The 19,859-nt window shown below is 33.7% G+C and overlaps 1 protein-coding gene across 1 annotated transcript in view; it reads left to right on the top strand.

The window, feature by feature from the left end:
* The window catches only part of LOC130894508 (Friend leukemia integration 1 transcription factor-like), a 56,394-nt gene that overhangs the window by 6,574 nt on the left and 29,961 nt on the right, over window positions 1–19,859 (top strand). Inside the window, exons 2-3 of the mRNA XM_057801390.1 lie at window positions 11,617–11,784; window positions 12,605–12,721. Coding sequence (XP_057657373.1) covers window positions 11,617–11,784; window positions 12,605–12,721 — 285 coding nt within the window. The remainder of the gene's footprint in view (window positions 1–11,616; window positions 11,785–12,604; window positions 12,722–19,859) is intronic.

The raw sequence follows: 19,859 nt of genomic DNA, 5'->3' as shown, positions 1-19,859 counted from the left end.
TTATTGTCACATAAATGAAAATATTTTCCGTATATAGTATAATATATATTAAACTACTTCAATGTGACTTTTTAGTATTCCAAAGTTTGCCGAGAACAACTAGAATTTAAATTTCATCGACTAATGATTTCTCCGAAAATCATATTATTCTTTCAAGGTGTCAAACAAATTTTTGTAGTTTTATTAGTAAAATTAGCAATACCGAGGCGCCGCTTATTAAGGCGCCAGACAGGTTAGCGCCAATCAAATGATGAGATCAAATGAATTACCAACTATATTTACTTTTTATATTCTGTTTATATCATTTCGTTTGTCAACTAAGTTATTTTCAGAATATCAAACTTCTATTTGCCTCGGCAACATCCTTTTTTGACATTTCAAATTATTATGGATTCATTCAAAACGTGTTTCCATCTTATTAATTGAAATCTAATATATTCCTAATACTTGGATACAAAGTACTTTTGAATATCTTTATTAGTGATAACTGCCCATCATTAAATGCAAGTGATAAAATGTTAAATCAAATCAAAGGCACTGAAATATTTATGTAAAAAATTTGAATGTTTTAACTGTTAAGTAAGTGATAAGGATTAAAAATAATACCCAGTACTGAATAGATTGTTGAATCCACCGCTACAACTGCACAATAACATTGTCTGACGCGCGTTTCGATAACCATGTACCGTCTTCAGATACTGATGCATACCTTCGGTAAACAGTGTGTTCAGTATGAATATCCCGAAATTTCAACCCAAACAGTCTTTTATGTTGGATTATAATTTTCATCATCATACGTCGGAATCGTTAGCAAGATCTATAGTATTGTAATGTTTTTCTTATTTATTCTTTAAATGGTGGAGTGAATTTATACACACGGTGTTTTTTAATTACTGAATTTATTTATAGACTAACACTAAGTATACTAAATTAATCACTTTGCACTAAAAACATTAAGACTTAATTATTCACTAAACTATGCCCAATAATGAAAACACAAAAATTTAGGGAAAAAATATATTTATTTTTCAATGTTCTTAGCTCTTTTTAGTTCCATACAGTTTCTCCAGCTATGTTCAATAAGTTCGATACCCTTTTTATATATGAATCGTCTTCTCAAGATAGACACTAATTGCCGACATCACCTCTTCTTTGACCACTGAACCATTTTTTTCAAATCTTGCAGCAGACATTAATCCGAGGGGGCTAAATCTGACGAATACGGTGCATAAGCTTGCAATTCAAACTATAATTAATTAGTTTTAGGCATTGCAATAACGATGTGTGAACTGGTGCATTGTCTTAATGAAACAAAACTTTCTTCTTAGCAAAATGCGTCTGTTTTTGCTTGATTTCTTCGCTAAAACGTTGCAATAAATTCGTATAATATTCGCTGTTGATAGTTGTTCTGACGACTTGATCTTGCCTGAAGATGGAACGGTCTTTGCCTTCTTTGCAGCCGGTTCTGCCATTTCAGTTTATCGTTTCGATTGTTGATTTGTTTCGAGTGTGAAATGATGGATCCATGTTTCATCTATAGTTATCTATAATTCGGCTTTATTTCTGTGAAACATTGACAAACACTCGTCGGAAACATCAAAACAACGCTGCTTTTGATCCATTGTGAGCAAACGCGGCACCCATCTTTCGCACAGCTTTCTCGTATCCAATTTCTCAGTTAATATGCGATGTAACGCACTTTTTGAAATGTCTACTATGCCTGCTAGATCGCGCACATTCAGTTGACGATCATCCAGTACCACTTTGTAGCTTTTCTTCAACATTTCTGGAGTCGTCACCTCATTTGGTCGATGGCGATGCTGATCTTCGCAGGTCGAAAGGCCTCGTTTAAATTCTGCTACCCAAAATTTCAATGTTGATAAGGAAAGAGCAGTCTCACCCAGAGTAGAATCGAGTTCAGCTTTTATATTGGTTGGGCTAATACCTTTCAAATAAAAATTTTGTATCACATAACGATGACCAATTTTTTCCAGAAAAATATAACTAAAAACGTTCACTACTGATGATTGCCAAACAAATAATAAACAACGTGGCATCTTCAAACTTAAAATATATGCTGTATAGATTGTGTACTTTCTAATAAAGTGGTATTTTTCAAGCAGCTACTGCCATCTCTAAGTCAGGCCAGGTACTTTTGGCATCATCCTCATATATAATAAAATTATATTAAAATGGTTTTTTACATCATATAGGAAGTGGTGAGGGGCTCTATCGTGCATGAACCACATGTCTGCGAATGTTTAGAGGATTATCACATAACATTCTTAACAAATTCCAAGTATTGTTGACCATTCAGGTTATTATCAAAAAATTACAACACAAAATCGATTCTTTGTGTATATGGTACGGTGAGGATTTGCATCTGCCCATAAATGTAATTCATGGGAATTAATTTTGTGTGAAACCAGTTTGATCAGTAAACAGTACTTTTCCAACAAATATATTATCAAATCGTTGTTAATCTAGAACATTCCGGATGTGGAAAAAAGGTGGTTCTGGAGAATGCTAGTTGTCGATTGTTATTGTTTCAATACGTCCTATAAGTATTTTCAATAAATAATAATAATTTATGATAATTTTCTTTAGAATGTCTCTTTATGGCAAACAGTTTTCTAAAATCTAAAAATCCATATACCTTCTAAACCATAAATTTTATCGAGTTAAGCAAAAAGTACCTTTATGCTTAAAAAATCGATTGAAAAATTCATTTTTGTTATCTTCATATTGTACAGGTTGTCCCTGTGAAACTTACGTATTGTTAACCATTGGGCATAAGCCGCCCCTGGTCTTCAGATAGTACTGTAGAAGTATTTATACCGCCAAATACATCACATAGACTTACGTAATCATCCATTAAAAATTCATCACGTTCGAATGTAAAATTTAGAAAATATTCTCAAATATAACTTTTGATTTCGCAGCTTTAAATGCCTATACCTCGTACGAGGAAATTTTTTTAGTAATTGTATCGTTTAACCCACACAGCTACGATGACCTTGAACATTCAGTTGCTGTAAGGTGATTAATTTGATACGCATATATGGGGCGCGGATATCATATCTTCACATAGTTGTTTTGTTTAAAATTAAATCAATTTACAGATTTCTTTCCATGCAGTATTTCTCAAAGAATTATTGATTTTCTAATTGAATATATAGTCATCAGAAATGAGATAATTTGTATAGAGTGTGGTTAGATTAGGTCAATATTTGCATCGCGATTGCTAATAAGCTCGAACAATTTATACTGTGGAATCATTCTAACTCCGCTTTTGACTAATGAAATATATCATACAAATAGCATATATTCGACAAATGTAAACAAAGACTGCTAAGTTTGCACAAATTCGTTAGATAGTGATGTCATCTTGATTGGATAAATCGTTTCTGAGAAATATTTCGTGGAAAGAAATCAATATCTTGATTCAATTTTAAACAACAAAACTATGTGAAAATATGAGGGTTAAACGATACAATTACCAATTTTTTTTTATATCACAGCAATTTTTTCACGTCATCTACTCACTCCTGAATTTCTTGCATCAAGTCCCGGATCACCCTGTATATGTTTACGTCAATTAAGTTTAAAATTATACGAATTCATTTGACGGAAGTAGAAACCAATGCCTCCTAAAATGATTCAAAAATAATACCATACTGTACAACTAACTAAAAAAAAATTATTATTCATCAAACAGGAAATGATTCAACGTGGTTATTGAAAGTAATAGAGATATTCTTAGAAGAAATTATTCACTAGTCTATCTTGATAAACTAGTACAACTTTTTCTTCTAAAAATACTGAGAGGATTCTGTTGAATTTGATTCCAATTATAGAGTTATATTGATGAGTAATATCAATTTAAATATTCGGTTAAATATCTAAACGTAATCGTGATTTTGATAATGAATGAGTTAAATTGTCAGGAATGGATTTCGGTAACTATGATATTCAATTCAAGGACACAACATAGTTATGTGTTAGTAATCACTTTATTGAACAAAAATCTATATTTTTTATAATATGGTTTTAAATAGTAGGCATTAAATTTTTGAAAATGATAGTAACACACTCTCCCAGTGGCGTAGTAAAAAATGTTTATAAATTTAAATAAACATTCTATTGAGTTAATACAGATACAAATAGTGTTTATTTACGCTATATTTTAGAATAGATTTTTGTTAAATATATTTTCAAACGTAACGTGCCATATTTTGTGAAAGGTTTTTATGAAGTCTATTGTATTGTAATATCGCTTTAAGTATTATCCAATTAAAGATGATTAAAAGCAAACCGTCATTGGTCTTTCAAATTTCTTTTTTTTTTTTTTTTAAAAACAAACATTTGTCTTAGAACACTCTCTTGTTCAAAAGCAAATCCAAGCTGTCTTTTTCGAAAGTAGACCGTTATTTGTTTTTGGGCACAGTCTTCAATTTTCAATTCAAACCACCATTTGTTTTTAGAAGTTGTTTTTATTTGGAAGGAAAATCGTCATTTGTCTTAGGAAACTGTCTTTTTTAGAGACAAACCGTCATTTGTCGTTTGAAATTGTTTTTTTCAGACAGAAACTGTCATGTGTCTTAGGAGACTTGTGTTTTCGTCGTCGTCATTTGTCTTGGAAAGAGCCTTTTTTAGAAATAAACCATCATTTTTCTCTAGAAACTGTCTTGTTTCAAAGCAAACCTACATTTTTTTTTAGAAACTTATTTTTTTTTCGAAGGAATATCGTGATTTTTCTTAGGAAACTGTTTTTTTCCAGAAACAAACTATCATTTGTTGTTGGAAACTGTTTTTCCCATAAGCAAACCGTCATTTGACTTGGAAATTGTGTTTTTCAAAACTGAACCATCATTTGTTTGTAGAAACTGTTCTACAGAAACAAACAAAACGTCATTTCTCTTTGAATACTGTCTTTTTTGAAAGCAAATCAACATTTGTCTTTAAAACTGTATTTTTTCAAAGCAAACCAACATTTGTTTTTAGAAGTTGTTTTTTTTTTCGAAAGAAAATCGTCATTTGTCTTAGGAAACTGTCTTGTTCAAAAGCAAATCCAAGCTGTCTTTTTCGAAAGTAGACCGTTATTTGTTTTTGGGCACAGTCTTTTTTAGAATTAAACCGTTTTTTGTCTTTAGAAGCTGTCTTCAATTTTCAATTCAAACCAGCTTTTGTTTTTAGAAGTTGTTTTTTTGGAAGGATAATCGTCATTTGTCTTAGGAAACTGTCTTTTTCAGAGACAAACCGTCATTTGTCGTTTGAAATTGTTTTTTTCAGACAGAAACTGTCATGTGTCTTAGGAGACTTGTGTTCGTCGTCATTTGTCTTGGAAAGAGCCTTTTTTAAAAATAAACCATCATTTTTCTCTAGAAACTGTCTTGGTTCAAAGCAAACCTACATTTGTTTTTAGAAACTTATTTTTTTTTCGAAGGAATATCGTGATTTTTCTTAGGAAACTATTTTTTTCCAGAAACAAACTATCATTTGTTGTTGGAAACTGTTTTTCCCATAAGCAAACCGTCATTTGACTTGAAAATTGTCTTTTTCAAAACTGAACCATCATTTGTTTGTGGAAACTGTTCTACAGAAACAAATAAAACGTCATTTCTCTTTGAATACTGTCTTTTTTGAAAGCAAACCAACATTTGTCTTTAAAACTGTATTTTTTTAAAGTAAACCAACATTTGTTTTTAGAAGTTGTTTTTTTGGAAGGATAATCGTCATTTGTCTTAGGAAACTGTCTTTTTCAGAGACAAACCGTCATTTGTCGTTTGAAATTGTTTTTTTCAGACAGAAACTGTCATGTGTCTTAGGAGACTTGTGTTCGTCGTCGTCATTTGTCTTGGAAAGAGCCTTTTTTAGAAATAAACCATCATTTTTCTCTAGAAACTGTCTTGTTTCAAAACAAACCTACATTTGTTTTTAGAAACTTATTTTTTTTTCGAAGGAATATCGTGATTTTTCTTAGGAAACTGTTTTTTTCCAGAAACAAACTATCATTTGTTGTTGGAAACTGTTTTTTCCATGAGCAAACCGTCATTTGACTTGAAAATTATCTTTTTCAAAACTGAACCATCATTTGTTTGTAGAAACTGTTCTACAGAAACAAACAAAACGTCATTTCTCTTTGAATACTGTCTTTTTTGAAAGCAAACCAACATTTGTCTTTAAAACTGTATTTTTTTAAAGTAAACCAACATTTGTTTTTAGAAGTTGTTTTTTTTTTCGAAAGAAAATCGTCATTTGTCTTAGGAAACTGTCTTTTTCAGACACAAACTGTCATTTGTCTTAGGGGACTTTTGTTTTCAAAAGTAAATTGTCATTTGTCTTGGAAACAGCCTTTTTCATTAATAAACCATCATTTGTCTTAAGAAACTATCTTTTTTCAAAACAAACCAACATTTGTTTTTATAAACTAATTCTTCTTTCGAAGGAATATCGTAATTTTTCTTAGAAAACTGTTTTTTCCAGAAACAAACCATCATTTGTTGTTGGAAACAGTTTTTTCTACATAAAAAAACCGTCATTTCTCTTTGAATACTGACTTTGTTTTCAAAAGCAAATCGTCATTTGTCATTCTTAGAAATAAGCCGTCATTTATGTTCGAAACTGTCTTTTTCAAAATCAAACCATCATGTGTGTGTAGAAACTGTTTTTTTTAGAAACGAACCGCCATTTCTCTTGTAAATTGTTTATTTCGATTTCAAGACATCATTGTAGAATCTTTGCCTTTTTCAGAAACAGTCATTTGTCGTTGGAAACTTTCTTTCAAAAGCAAACCTTCATTTGTTTTGGAAGTTATCTTTTTGGAAACCAAGCCATCATTTGTTTGAAGAATCTGTTTTTTTTTCAAAAGCAAAAGTTTTTTTTGTGTAATCTACCAAATAGTACTAATCAAGATAAAACAAATTAGTAACTTTCTTATTTAAATATATACATCGAATAGTGTTTGAAGAACGATATAAAAATCTATAATAGTTCCCAATACCTCAATATTATTATCATTCGAGACGTTTTAATTTTCTTATTTCCATTTGCTTTAATACTTGAGTCAAGACTACTTAAGGAAGTCTCTTAAAATAAGCGATTGGTTAGGGTGGGGCATTAACTGACCATCTTATGTCTTTGGGAGTTGTCTTTTTCTAAAATAATTCGACATGTGCCTTTAGAAACTACCGTTTTTTATAAAAAACATCATTTATATTTATAAACACATAATTAAAATGATCAAACCGACAATTTCTGGTTTCAGAAGACACACTAACTTTGGATATTTGTTTTTTACATTTCCCTTTGAAAACTAACAACCTAATATCAAAGTACAATTCCGAATTGTTAACCTCAATGTCTATATTTCAATATCTGTTATGGCCTCAAGAAGATTACGAACAGGAACATCTCATTCTTTGACAAAGTTCACCATATTGTAATTGTAAGATCTCATTTGATATGTGACTATAATTTACTATTGTAAATGATTATGTTGAATAAAAGGAAAACCGGAATTTAAAAACTGAATCAATGAATCGTGTAACTCCAATACGCCCAATTAAGGTAAATTTTTTGAAAATATGCGGATGCGTGTATGTATGAGTCACGCTATTGGTATGCGCAAACTTGTTATAGAATGCGGTCCATTCACAATTTAATTTCTTCATTCCCATACGGTCAACCACTCATAGAAGCAGATTAAATCTTTCTCGGATCTCTCTACCTTGCGGGGAGATAGTTACATTGAAAATGTCGATTATGGTTCTAACTTCCTCTCGTCATTATACTTCGTAGTTGAATACAGTACGAGAAGTTTTTATTTCAGGACTTCCGTCTGATATTATTAAAAAGAACAAGACCATTTTCATATGTCTTCATATTTTTCCTCGATATCTATCCAGTAAATCAATGCTTTCCCTAATTATACTTGTCAAATCTCTTTGAACACTTGAGTGACCGAGGGTTTCGGTACATAAATCAATTTAAATGCAATTTCTGTGTAAACAATACGTCTGTTATTGTGGTGTGGTGTTATTGTCAGTGTCGCGTAAAAAATTTTATCTTTGTAGTATTCGACTGTTGAATTATAATTATGACATACCTTTTGGATACTAAAAAGTAAAACACAACGACTCTTGCGAATATAAAACTGAGAATGTACGTGTACAAAGTTTTCTTCTTCTTCTTCCGTGTATTAGGCGTAGTCGCTTGTTTTATCTTCGACATCCTTGCCTTCTATCCTTGCTGCAAGGTTGACGCTCCACCTTTTTCTGGGTCCTTAGGCCCAATGGGGATTTATCGCCTATTATCTTGACCAGTCTGCTGTTATCCATACGACTTATGTGCTCCTTACATTCTTTCTTTCTCGATAGAACCCATTCGTTGACGTCATCTATTTTGCACAATCTTCTGATGTTCTCATTTCTTTCCCTGTCCAGTAGGGTTTTTCCGGCTATCCTGCGTAGCACTTTCATCTCTGTTGTTTCCATCATTCTTTTGGTTTTCGCCGTTTCTGGCCGTATCTCTGCGGTGTAAGTCATTATGAGTTTTACCGTGGCCTTGTATATTTTCGATTTGGTTCTATTCCGATATGTTTATTTCGCCATATGGTTTCGTTCAAATATGCTGCTATTCTTAAGGCTTTAGTTTGCTCTCTTACTTCGTTCTCTACGTCTCCAAATCCTAAATTCTCGATTCCTAGGTATTTGAATTTCATTATTTGGTGAATTATCTGGTCGCCTACGACCAAATTACATCTTATCGGAGTAATGGATGTGGCCATACACTTTGTTTTGGACACATGTAAAAGTCTTTGAAAACATCCTCATTTTTTGCTACTTGAACAGCATCCTCAGCGTAACATAATATTGTAATATTTCGGCCCCCATCTGGTAGCCCCTTACCTTTCTTACTTTCTTGATTATTTGGTCCATATTGATATTGAAAAGCAAGTGGCCTAAGGAGTCTCCCTGCCGAATCTCTTTGTGTACTTCTATTTGCTCCGTTAGCACTCTATTCACTTTGGTTTGGATTTTGTTGTCCGTGTATATATTTTCAATGGTTTTATCAAGTCATAAGGGATTTTTTATCGTATAGTAAATGTACTACGTCTTTTAGTTGTACTCGATCGAAGGCTTTTTGTAGATCTATAAAGCACATAAATGCTGGCCTATTGAACTCAATCGATTTTTCTGTGATCTACCGGATGACCAAGATCGCATCTGTGCACGACCTTCCCGTAATTGAAGATTTGATAATAACAAAAATTACCAAACTGACGAAGTTGAATTCATGGATTATAGGGTTCTCAAAGAGAGTGTAGTGGTGGATCACTCGGTTTACCTTCAGTCTCTGAAGACGATAATATTGTTACTGGTATGATCAGTATGATTATCACCAACGATTCCAGAAATTTCAAATTAGATGTGTTCCCTTTAACAAATGTTCGTTCGAATCATTTATCTTGTCCTTTAATGCAAAACTTCGTCAAGAAGGAACTGTAAATAGAGTAAAGATTGGTTTTGTTATGTTTGAGGTGTATAACAAAAAACAAATATTATTTAATTTTGTAACTTGTAAGCTGAACTAAAAAAAAATCGATACGTGCTCTGGAAGTAACGTAGATGATTATAATAACGTTTATTCGTTTGTAGTCCTGAAAATTCACTAATTTTCCATGAAAATACATTCAGCATCATTTGTAGATTATAAAAACACTAAATTTTTTTATTGCAGAGCCTAAATCTTTAGAGAAATTTTTATTGATAAAAATTTATGATGGAATGAACTACCAGCAACGAAGATGATTGTAATAACCTTTAATCGTTTGTATATATGTTTATAAATCGTCTTGACTTTAGGTCCCTTTATATTTTTGCGATGTAAAAACTATGGAAAAATGAATTTTTTTTGTTAATACAGATTTATATTTTGATTTTCTTTTCATTTCGATATTCATGATGTAGCTAATCTATTGATTAATATAAATACGAAAATTGTCAGTGTCAAATCATATTTTGGATAAAGATTGAAAGTAGTCGAAACGTCAAATTTTATCTACCTTTCAAAAATTATAGAAAAACTTATTTCAAAATCAGGATCTAATGATATTGCGAAGTTGTTTCTACGAGGATGTTCCCAGAAGTACCTAGCCATCAAAACTAAACACGAAAATTCTGTACAAAAATATATTTATTTTTCAACATAATCTCCTTTTAGCTCCATACACTTTCCCCAGCAATGTTCAATAAGTTCAACACCTTTTTTATAATAAGAATCGTCAAGCTCCTAAAAATAGTCATTAAATTTCAACATTACCTCATCATTGCTAGAAAATCTTCGACTACCAAGACATTTTTTCAAATCTGAGAGCAGAAAATAATCCGAGGGGTACTGGAGGTAGCAATTCAAAGTTTAATTCATTAATTTTGCCCATTGCAATGAGGGATATGTGAGCTGGTGCATTGTCTTGATGAAACAAAACTTTTTAGCCAAATTCCCCTGTTTTTGCTTGATTTCTTCGCTTAAACGTTTCAATAAGCCGTTAATGGTTTTCCATTTTCCAAGATAGTCAATGAAAATGATCCCATGCGCATCCTAAAAATTCGACGCCATGATCTTGCTTGCAGATGAAACGGTCTTTGCCTTCTTTGGAGCCGGTTCTCTTTTCAGTTAATTGTTTTGATTCTTCTTTTGTTTCGGGTGTGAAGTGATAGACCCACGTTCCATCCATAGTTATAAAACGGCACAAATTCTGTGAAATATTCGATGGAAACATCTGTTTTTGTTCCATCGTGGCTTCCATATTGCCTACAGCTTTCTAAGATCCAAATTTTCTGTTATTATGCGATGTACCGCACTTTTTAAAATGTCTACTATGTCTAATAGCCCACGCACTTTCAGTCGGTGATCATCCAGAACCGCTTTGTGAATTTTCTTCAACATTTATGTAGTCATCGCCTCATTTTGTCGGCCATTGCGACGTTGGTCTTCGCAGGTCGGAAGGCCTCATTTAAACTCTGCTACCCAATAATTTGATGTTGATAAAGAAGGAGCAATCTCACCCAGAGTGGAATCAAGTTCAGTTTGTGTATTGGTTGGGCTAGGGCCTTTCAAATAAAAGTTTTGTATCACATAAAAATGACCAATTTTTTCCAAAAAAAAAATAATTGAAAATGTTCATTACTGATGGGTGCCAAATAAATACTAAACAACGTGGCGTCTTCAAACTTAAAATATATTCTGTGTTCTTCCTAATAAAGTGGTATCTACCGCCATCTCTAAGTCAGACCAGGTACTTCTGGAACCATTCTCGTATACGATGGTGGACAGTTGTAAAAAAGTTGTTCCAATTGCCCATTCAATAATACTCAAAGAATAATACGAAAATGTTAAATTAGTTTAAAAAAAATCGTCGATCTGAGAGAATTTTTAAACACTATAAACAGATCTGTTATTTTGTTTAGAATGAAAAATAAAAATAAAATTTATAAGAAACGAGAGCGGATCTTGAAAAATCATTGATAATTTCATAAATTGTGATCATTAATTTATTCCAAAATTAATCTAATTACAATTTATAACATTATTATTTTGTATATTTCTGGGTAGATCCATTGGAATGGACCACCACCCACATAAAAGCATGGTTAGAATGGTGTACTAGGAAATTCTCGTTACATCCGAAACCGGACCCAAATAAATTTCCCGGAACTGGTCCCGAAATATGTGAATTAAATAGAATCGAATTTGAAGAGAGGGCCGATAGCTCTAGATCAGGTAAGATATTCTTGACATCTAAGGAGATTTATTGAAGACGTGAATTCTGTTATTAATAATTTACTACTAGAACCAGATTTATCGAAACAACAAGTGACTGTTTGATATATTCAAATTAAATATCCAACAACCCTTTTTGTGATATAGTGGAAGATATAACCTAAAATCCCACGTTGGTCCAGAGCTAAAAAAATTTAGTACCTATATTTTTATAATGCTTTACTTATCCGATTCTATTCACTTTATTTTCATCCTCATTTCCTTTGGCTCGCTTCCAAAATACCGTTACGAATTAGAACGATAGGGAGAGTGGCGAAGAAAGGCGAAAGGACACGAGCGCACTGTCCACACTCTCGCACTCGCGTTCCCTCATGTGGTCCCGTGAAGATTGTAACTTAGGTTTAATAACATTAAGCTAATTTATGAATTCAACTTCCATGTTAATCGGTTAAAATATCTGATTCGGTTGTTTTCATGCAGACCTGTATTAATATCAACTTTAAAAATAAATTTAATTTCCTACTAAGAATATTTGGAACAAAATTGTATGAAAATCAAACACCTTTTCATGTTCTAGGATCAATTTTTTATACTAGTAACTTCTTTAGATGATATTATTAAATTTTGCCTATCAATTATAGTTATTTGTTCAAGTTACTGTTATAACAATGATTTTTATTAATTATTTTCTCGTTTTTATACACTTATGCAGAGCAAAGAAATCTCATTACATAAATGGTAACCACCTCAGTGTTTTATAAACACGATTTCCAGTGATTCACCTCGTAGATTTTATTATTTATTAGCTAATTTTTTACAGGAAAAATTCTTGCCAAATACATAGCATACCTTCGACACAGTGTAACGGGAAGAGCGAGCAGTCCGTTGAATGTAGAATGTAAAGAATTTGAGGATGATACTGACGACGATGAACAAGGTACACTTCAAAAAATATCCTAATGATCTATAGAGAGTATGATTTTCTTAATATATTTGGTTAGTTAATTCGAAACCTACAAAACTTAGGCCCGGTTTCCTCACGTTCTAATAAAGTGTCAAATAATTATTAGCCACATTACTTGAGTAGGAGCTTTTAAATGTCGAATAAATGTTTACCGTTTCTTCACCCTAGTTGGTTTAAATCCGAACTGTTGGTAACATTATGAAAGATGCCTATATAGCAATTGTCCATGTATTGAATAAGGAAAGAAATAAGCGGAAAACGTTCTTCTATTGACGGTTTCCTACGATTTGTGTTTATGATAACGATCTGTGCGTATATTTTTATATGAAGCCATCTGAAAGTTGTTCGTTCTATATTCATTTACATACCGAGAGTTGCGTTTTGTGTGTTCCATGTAGTGAAAGTGACAGTTCCGTACTGCAAAACACTTTCGGGACGCTCTGGAGTAGACAACTTTAACGTCCCTAAATGTGACTCTAGCCATTTCAATGTTGACAGTTGACAGTTTCACTTCGATGGTTTTGATGAATGAACTAATCAATAATATATATAATAAACAAACAAAATACTTTTGATGTATATTAAGTTTAAGTTTCTTCTTATCATTAATTGACACTTGTGATTGCCGAATAACTTATTTGGCAAATAACTCGATTTACTCGGAGGTTTTCTTTATTAGAAGGTGAAGACACCGAATTTTTAGTTATTCGGTAAATAATAGTTAGTAGGCACTTTATTAGTTTAACAATACTTCGTACTATATTCCGAAAGAAAGAATTGTCAATTTGGCTCATTTATTCCATTAACAGAAGAAATAGCGGATTTCTTCTTCTTCTTCTTCTTCTTCTTGTAGTAGGACGAGGTCCTGTCAGGTCTGTCATCTGCCCTCTTGTGACGCCGATGTCCAGCTATCGTACCAGCGTTTTGGGGGCCTATCGATCGGGCGTCTTGTGTCTGGTTTCTGTGTTTTGGCCCATTTGGCAATCCGTTCTGGAGCCATTCGTTCTACATGGTCTCTCCATTGTCGGCGTCTTGCTCTTACCCATCTAACGACATCTTGTACTCCCAGTTCTCTTAAGGTATCTGTGTTGGGTATTCTATCGTGGAGTGTGGTACCCTTTATTGTTCGTAATATCTTCATCTCTGCTGTTCTCATTTTTCTCTTTGTTTGTGTTGTGTCTGCCCTTGTTTCTGCGGCATAGGTTAGTATGGGTCTGATACAGGTCTTGTAGATTCGCGTCTTACTTTCTATGCTCATATATTTATTTCTCCATATAATGTCCCGTAAATATCCCGATATTCTAGTTGCTTTCTTGATCTGCTTATCTACCTCGTCCGTTATGTTTCTGCTGCTCGTTGTTTCTACGCCCGAGTAGTTGAAATTCATTACTTGCTCTATAATGCGCTATAGCGGATTTAAATTTATAAATTCCAATATATTTTTATATTAAAGTAACAGTAATTGTTACAAAATAACTGAAATATCGATAAAAAGTAGACTCGTGAGCAAAAATTCGACTCAGATGACACCTCTGCAATCGCAAGTCACTGGCAAAAAAACTGAACATGGCTAATTCACAATAGAGCTAATTAGGGGTAACTGACTTTATAAAAGGTTATCTACCTGATCCACCATAATCAGTTAGCCATCAAACGTCAACCTATACACATCCCCGTTAATAACAAACAAGAATTTTACCTGAAAATGAACTAAACAAGTGATAAAGTTGCTCAAGCAGTCACCCTATTGCCACAAGGCCAAAATCAGCGAGAAGTAGCCAGTGCGATAAACAAGTCTACTGTTTCCAGAGTTTACCGTTGTTACCAAGAGATTGGTAACTTAATCGTAGACGCGGTTTCGGAAGAAAAAGGTGCACATCCGAGAGTGATGACCGATTCCCCACTGGTGTTCAAGTCCAACAAGTGCTCACAGAAACGTGAGGAGCGACTGTGAGTGGCTTGACAGTCAAAATGAGATTTGGGGCAGCTAGCCTTGAGTCAAAAGGCTAATCACTGGGTCCAAATGAACCCCAGCCCCGAGCAGTTGAATTACGATTTGCCAGAGAATGTGTTAGTTGAGCTGACGAACTCCGTTATCTTCTGAGGCAAGAGCAGACTATGCTTACATGACAGCGATAGTTTTAATTCCCCATATTATTTTTAATTAGCAGTTCTCTTCAAAAAACTCGTGCTTAAATTTGATAGAGGTTAGATTATCAGTTTGTGACTCAAAGCATTTGTTAGTTAGGAGGCTGTAGTCTAGGGCGGCAGATTTCAAAGACCGACAAATTTTATACAAAAAAAAATTATTTCCACAAAATTAAAAACAAATATTGCTCACTAGGAGAGTGAGGAGAAAAAAATATTGAAATATTGGGTAACCTACTCCAATATTTTTATGCTGCACTTTTAGGGGATGAAATAAGTTATGTTAAGTTGGGGGAAATATTGTTATTAAGGGGTGATTTGAAACAAAAATATTTCTCATTTTTAACATAATTTTAGTTTACTGTTTCATGTTTTCTTAATCTTAATATATGAAAATTTAGGGTCCGTGTGTATGTTCCGAATCAACTCAAAAATGAGTTCTGATATTCATGAAAGTTGGCATATATATGTAATTTGGTCCAACTTAAATGATGGGATAGTTATTATTTGAATAAATGGTCTCAATAATTAATAATTAGTAATCTTAATAATAAACTGATCATCAACGTTGATTGTTGTTATTAATCGTAGTTTCCATAAGTCTGGAACAAATGGAGCCTTAAGCGAATTTCTTCACAGAGGACTCTAAAATTTTGTTATTTACACCTCATAGATGGCGCCACACTTCAATGTAATATATTTTCTTAGACTACACAATACATACATCCTTTTTAAATCACTCAGCCATAGCAACGCGTGGCCGGGTCTGCTAGTACATCAACAAATAGTCATTTTATTTACAATTATAAATTATGAACAATTACAAAATAATTAACAATTACATTTAATATGCGAATCGCGAATCATTGTAACCAACGCATGCAAGCGATCAGTCTGGTTAGCATAAAGGCGTCTAAACAGAAATTCCGCGATGTAACTATCTATCTGATAATCACGGCGGCCATATTTTGATATATTATCACGTGAATCACGCCATACACGCTCCACATTTTGGATGTATGCACCAGAATCAGGATGCACGAAATTATAAGTATGATTAACTATCAATTGCTTGAGATCTATAATATTAATTAGAAGAAATAAATTTTTCACCTTTTTAACGATTGATATAATAGGTTCATTCACCTAACCTAATCTATTGAAACCTAACCTAATCTTATCCAACCTAACTTAACCCAATCTAACCTAATCTAACCTAACCTAACCTAACCTCATGTGCTATTGGATTGGATAATTATTGACATACAATATCCATAAGGTAATGAGTATTACGACAGAAAATATTTTTGGATAAAGTTGTTTTCAATCATTTTGACGCAATATTAAGAAATGTGTAGTAATTTTGGATGATTTTTAATGAGTAAAAAAATAAAAATAAAAACATTGCAATAGGACCAAATGTTCTTAAAAATAAAACTTGCATTCTAAATAATGATGTTCCTTCTTTTAAAGCGGTAGTAGCGTGTATTTCCGCCTCTGAATCTAATTGTTGCTAACATTCTCCTGGATATGCTTTCAATTAGGTGCTGTATCACTTCTTGAGGTATGTTCTCCCATTCCTCTAATGCAGCTTGCTCAGTCTCATTTGAATTTTGAAGAGATGGATTTCGACGACGAATATGGCATTTTAAAATGTCCCAAACATGCTCAATAGGATTCATATCTGGACTTCTTGATGGCCAGTCCAGGGTATGAATTCCTACTTCGTTTAGGTAATTCAGAACATCTGTGATAACGTGTAGTCTAGCATTATCATGCATTAAACGAAAATCTTCATCAATAAAAGGCTCAAACGGATTGACGTATTTGTCAAGAAAGTCAGTTATGTATCTTGCTGCGTTAAAGGCGAGTCTAGGAAAAGTCACTAATTCTGTGCGGGCATCAAAACAAATTCCTCTCCAAAACATTAATAACTCTCCATGGAACGGCTCCCTGGGAATGATATAAGACTGCGCAAATCTTTCTCCTCGCCGTCTTCGAATTTGATTACGTCCATTTGGACCTCTTAGACTGATTCTTGTCTCATCAGTAAATAAAACTTGGGACCAATTTTCTAAATTCCAATCTAAATGTTGCCTTGCAAATTTTAATCTAGCAAAACGATGCTGCCTGGTTAGCAAAGGTGCGTGGAGAGCTCTTCTGCTATGGAGACCCGCATTCTGAAGGTGTCGTCTTGTTGATCTATCAGAGATATTTACATTTCGGACTTCTCGTAAAAGGCTGTTGAGCTCTACACTTGTCATTGAACGATTTGTTAAGAAATCTCAATTTCTAAAGAATCATTAAAATATGCATGTAATTAAAATTTTAAAAAACCACAAAAACGAAACCCAAAAGATTAACATTTTAGGTTTTGACCTTGAAATAAAGGGTGGTGCGTTATTTATGTCCACGAGTTTAGTATTATAGGCAGTATACTAGATACTTAAACGCCTCTACATTGTCTCTAATTATGAACGATGCTATCAAATTTCAGAGCTCAATAGAGTAGGCAAAAGATGAATAGTCTACAGGTGGCAAATCTGTAAATCCGCCTCTGTTATCAACTCTAAAAATATACGGAGTAGCTCTCGTATATTACCATTACTTTGCGAGTTGTTGCGATGGTTTTGATTCAGTACTTTAATAGCTAATATGCAAAATTTAATATACTGAACTGATTAATTCCATTAAGTAAACGATTTTTATTCAGCTTCATTTTTTAGGCACGTTATATTAAATAAATAAAAATTATGAGTAATTCTGTATACTTTATTAACTCGTTTAATTTTTATTCATTTCGTAAGTATACATTATCAAACCGAGTATAAATTTATCTCGGTCTCTATGAAATAACAAAATACCGCGCGGGCTTCTTAGCAAACAATTCCGAGAATAGTCAAGGTGGCTTAGCTTTCGGCTTGGCAATCGTTTCGATTTAGATTGCGTTCGTTGTTGGAATTAAAAAGTTGTGGGTTTTCCGATGAATTGAAGTCTTTTAAGCGCCAAATAGCTATTAGAAGAGTCGGCTTTTTATTTATATAAAATACAGACACCAATAAATCTCTTTTTTACACGCCTAACAACCATGTAGTGATACTTTTTTTAGTACCCACCATAAGAGATTAATATAATTATTGTTGGAACTGTCGCCTATACTTCATCTGATTTATTATTTCAGTCTAGTAAGAAATGAATGACTAAATATATGCAGGACTTATTGACAAAGCTAAGGTGTCATCGCATGATCTCCACAAATGCCCTAGTCATCTTATTATTTGTTTTGTTTTATTATCTTAATTATATCTTCCATTTTAATTTTCTCCTTTATTTCGTAATTCATAAGTTGTCTGTTTTTATTTTGTCTTGTTTTTTTTTAAACGGCCCCTTTTGTCACTTATGGCATCGTTCCTGGAACATACTTCATGAGTGACGGGCTTCCTTTTACCCTACGTCTCCCTTCCCCTCTCGGGATTAGGAGTTCGGGTTCCTTTCTCTCTGCTGTCTTTGTCTTTCATCTTTTTCCTTGTTGCTGAGAATACTCTTAGCCATGTTCTGCACCGATTTCCAGTTCTCTGAGCTATCAAGCATCTTCTCTACAATGTTGTCTGAAGTGAGCTCGCATTCCAGCTGTCTGCAAGTCCTGTCTCTGACCTCTCTCCACTTGTAGCATACGAAGATGGTATGTTCGGCAGTGTCTACGGCGGCACAGTATATATATCTATCCGTGGTGTCTTTTCTGAACCTTTGGCATAACATCGAAAGACGCCATGTCCTGTTAGGACCTGTGTCAGGTAGTAGTCTACCTGGCGGTGCTCGCACTTAACCCACGGCTTGATGTCTGGTATTAACCTTTTGGTCCATTGGGCCTTTACTGTCTCACCTTCCCATCTAGTTTGCCATGTTGTGAGGGAACTTTCTCTAGCTTCGTTGCTATTCTGTAGCGATTTGTACTTGGATGTTCTTTCCTGGGCTAAGAGATCAATGGGCACCGTAGCCGTAATTACTTGGAGTGCTACCGCAGACAGAGTTCGGAAGGCGGAGGCTACACGCAACAGCATGTCTCTTTGTGCTCTATTGACCGTAGTATAGTGCTTTTTTCTCATAAGCGCTTTTTGCCATATTGGGGCTCCATATAGGACAATATTTTGCATAGCACTACACAACACTGCTCTTTTGCTTTGCCTAGGACCTCCTACGTTTGGCATAATCCGAGCAAGTTTGGACACCCTTTCTATTGCTTTCTCTGTTACTGTTTCTACATGTTTGCCAAAATTTCTACTTTCGTCAATGGTTATAACTAGGTATCTCAGGTTCTTTGCTGGCTTTATATTGACTCCGTCTACGCTGAAGCTTATTTGCTCCCTCTTTTGTTTATCCTTTAGTAGGATTGCCTCAGTTTTGTGGGGGGCAAGAGCAGTTGTCTCTCATCCAGGTATTTATTTTTTCCAGGCACATGTTGGTGTTAGTAACCAATGTCTGTTGGCTTTTTGCTCCGACTATCAGCGCCAGATCAGATTGTTCAGCATTACGAGTTAGTTCTAAGCTCAGCACGCCGTCATATAGTACATTCCACAGCAGTGAGCCTAGGACGGAACCCTGGGGAACACCTGACGTAATATCCACCTCCCTATTCTTTTCTAATTGCAGCTTTCTGTTTCTTAAATAGTTAGAGACAAGGTTTATTAGATATGTCGATATTTTCCTTTTTTGTAGCTCTTTGATAATCAGGCTGTGGCATGCAGCGTATTTTTTCTTGTTTAGTGCTAATATTGTTCTTATTATCTCTTTTCCCGTCAAATCGTCTATTCTTTCTTCTATGTCTGATCGTTTTTATTCCTATATATTACTATTTGTACTTTTTTACATTCATTACCTTTTTTTATTGTCCCTGTTCTGAATTTTGTTATACTTTCAACCACATTTATTTTTTCCCTCTTTTATCAGTTTCTTTAACACTACC

This window comes from Diorhabda carinulata, chromosome 5 (assembly GCF_026250575.1).
Source record: "Diorhabda carinulata isolate Delta chromosome 5, icDioCari1.1, whole genome shotgun sequence".
Taxonomy (NCBI): domain Eukaryota; kingdom Metazoa; phylum Arthropoda; class Insecta; order Coleoptera; family Chrysomelidae; genus Diorhabda; species Diorhabda carinulata.
This window is presented reverse-complemented; position numbering and strand designations above follow the sequence as displayed.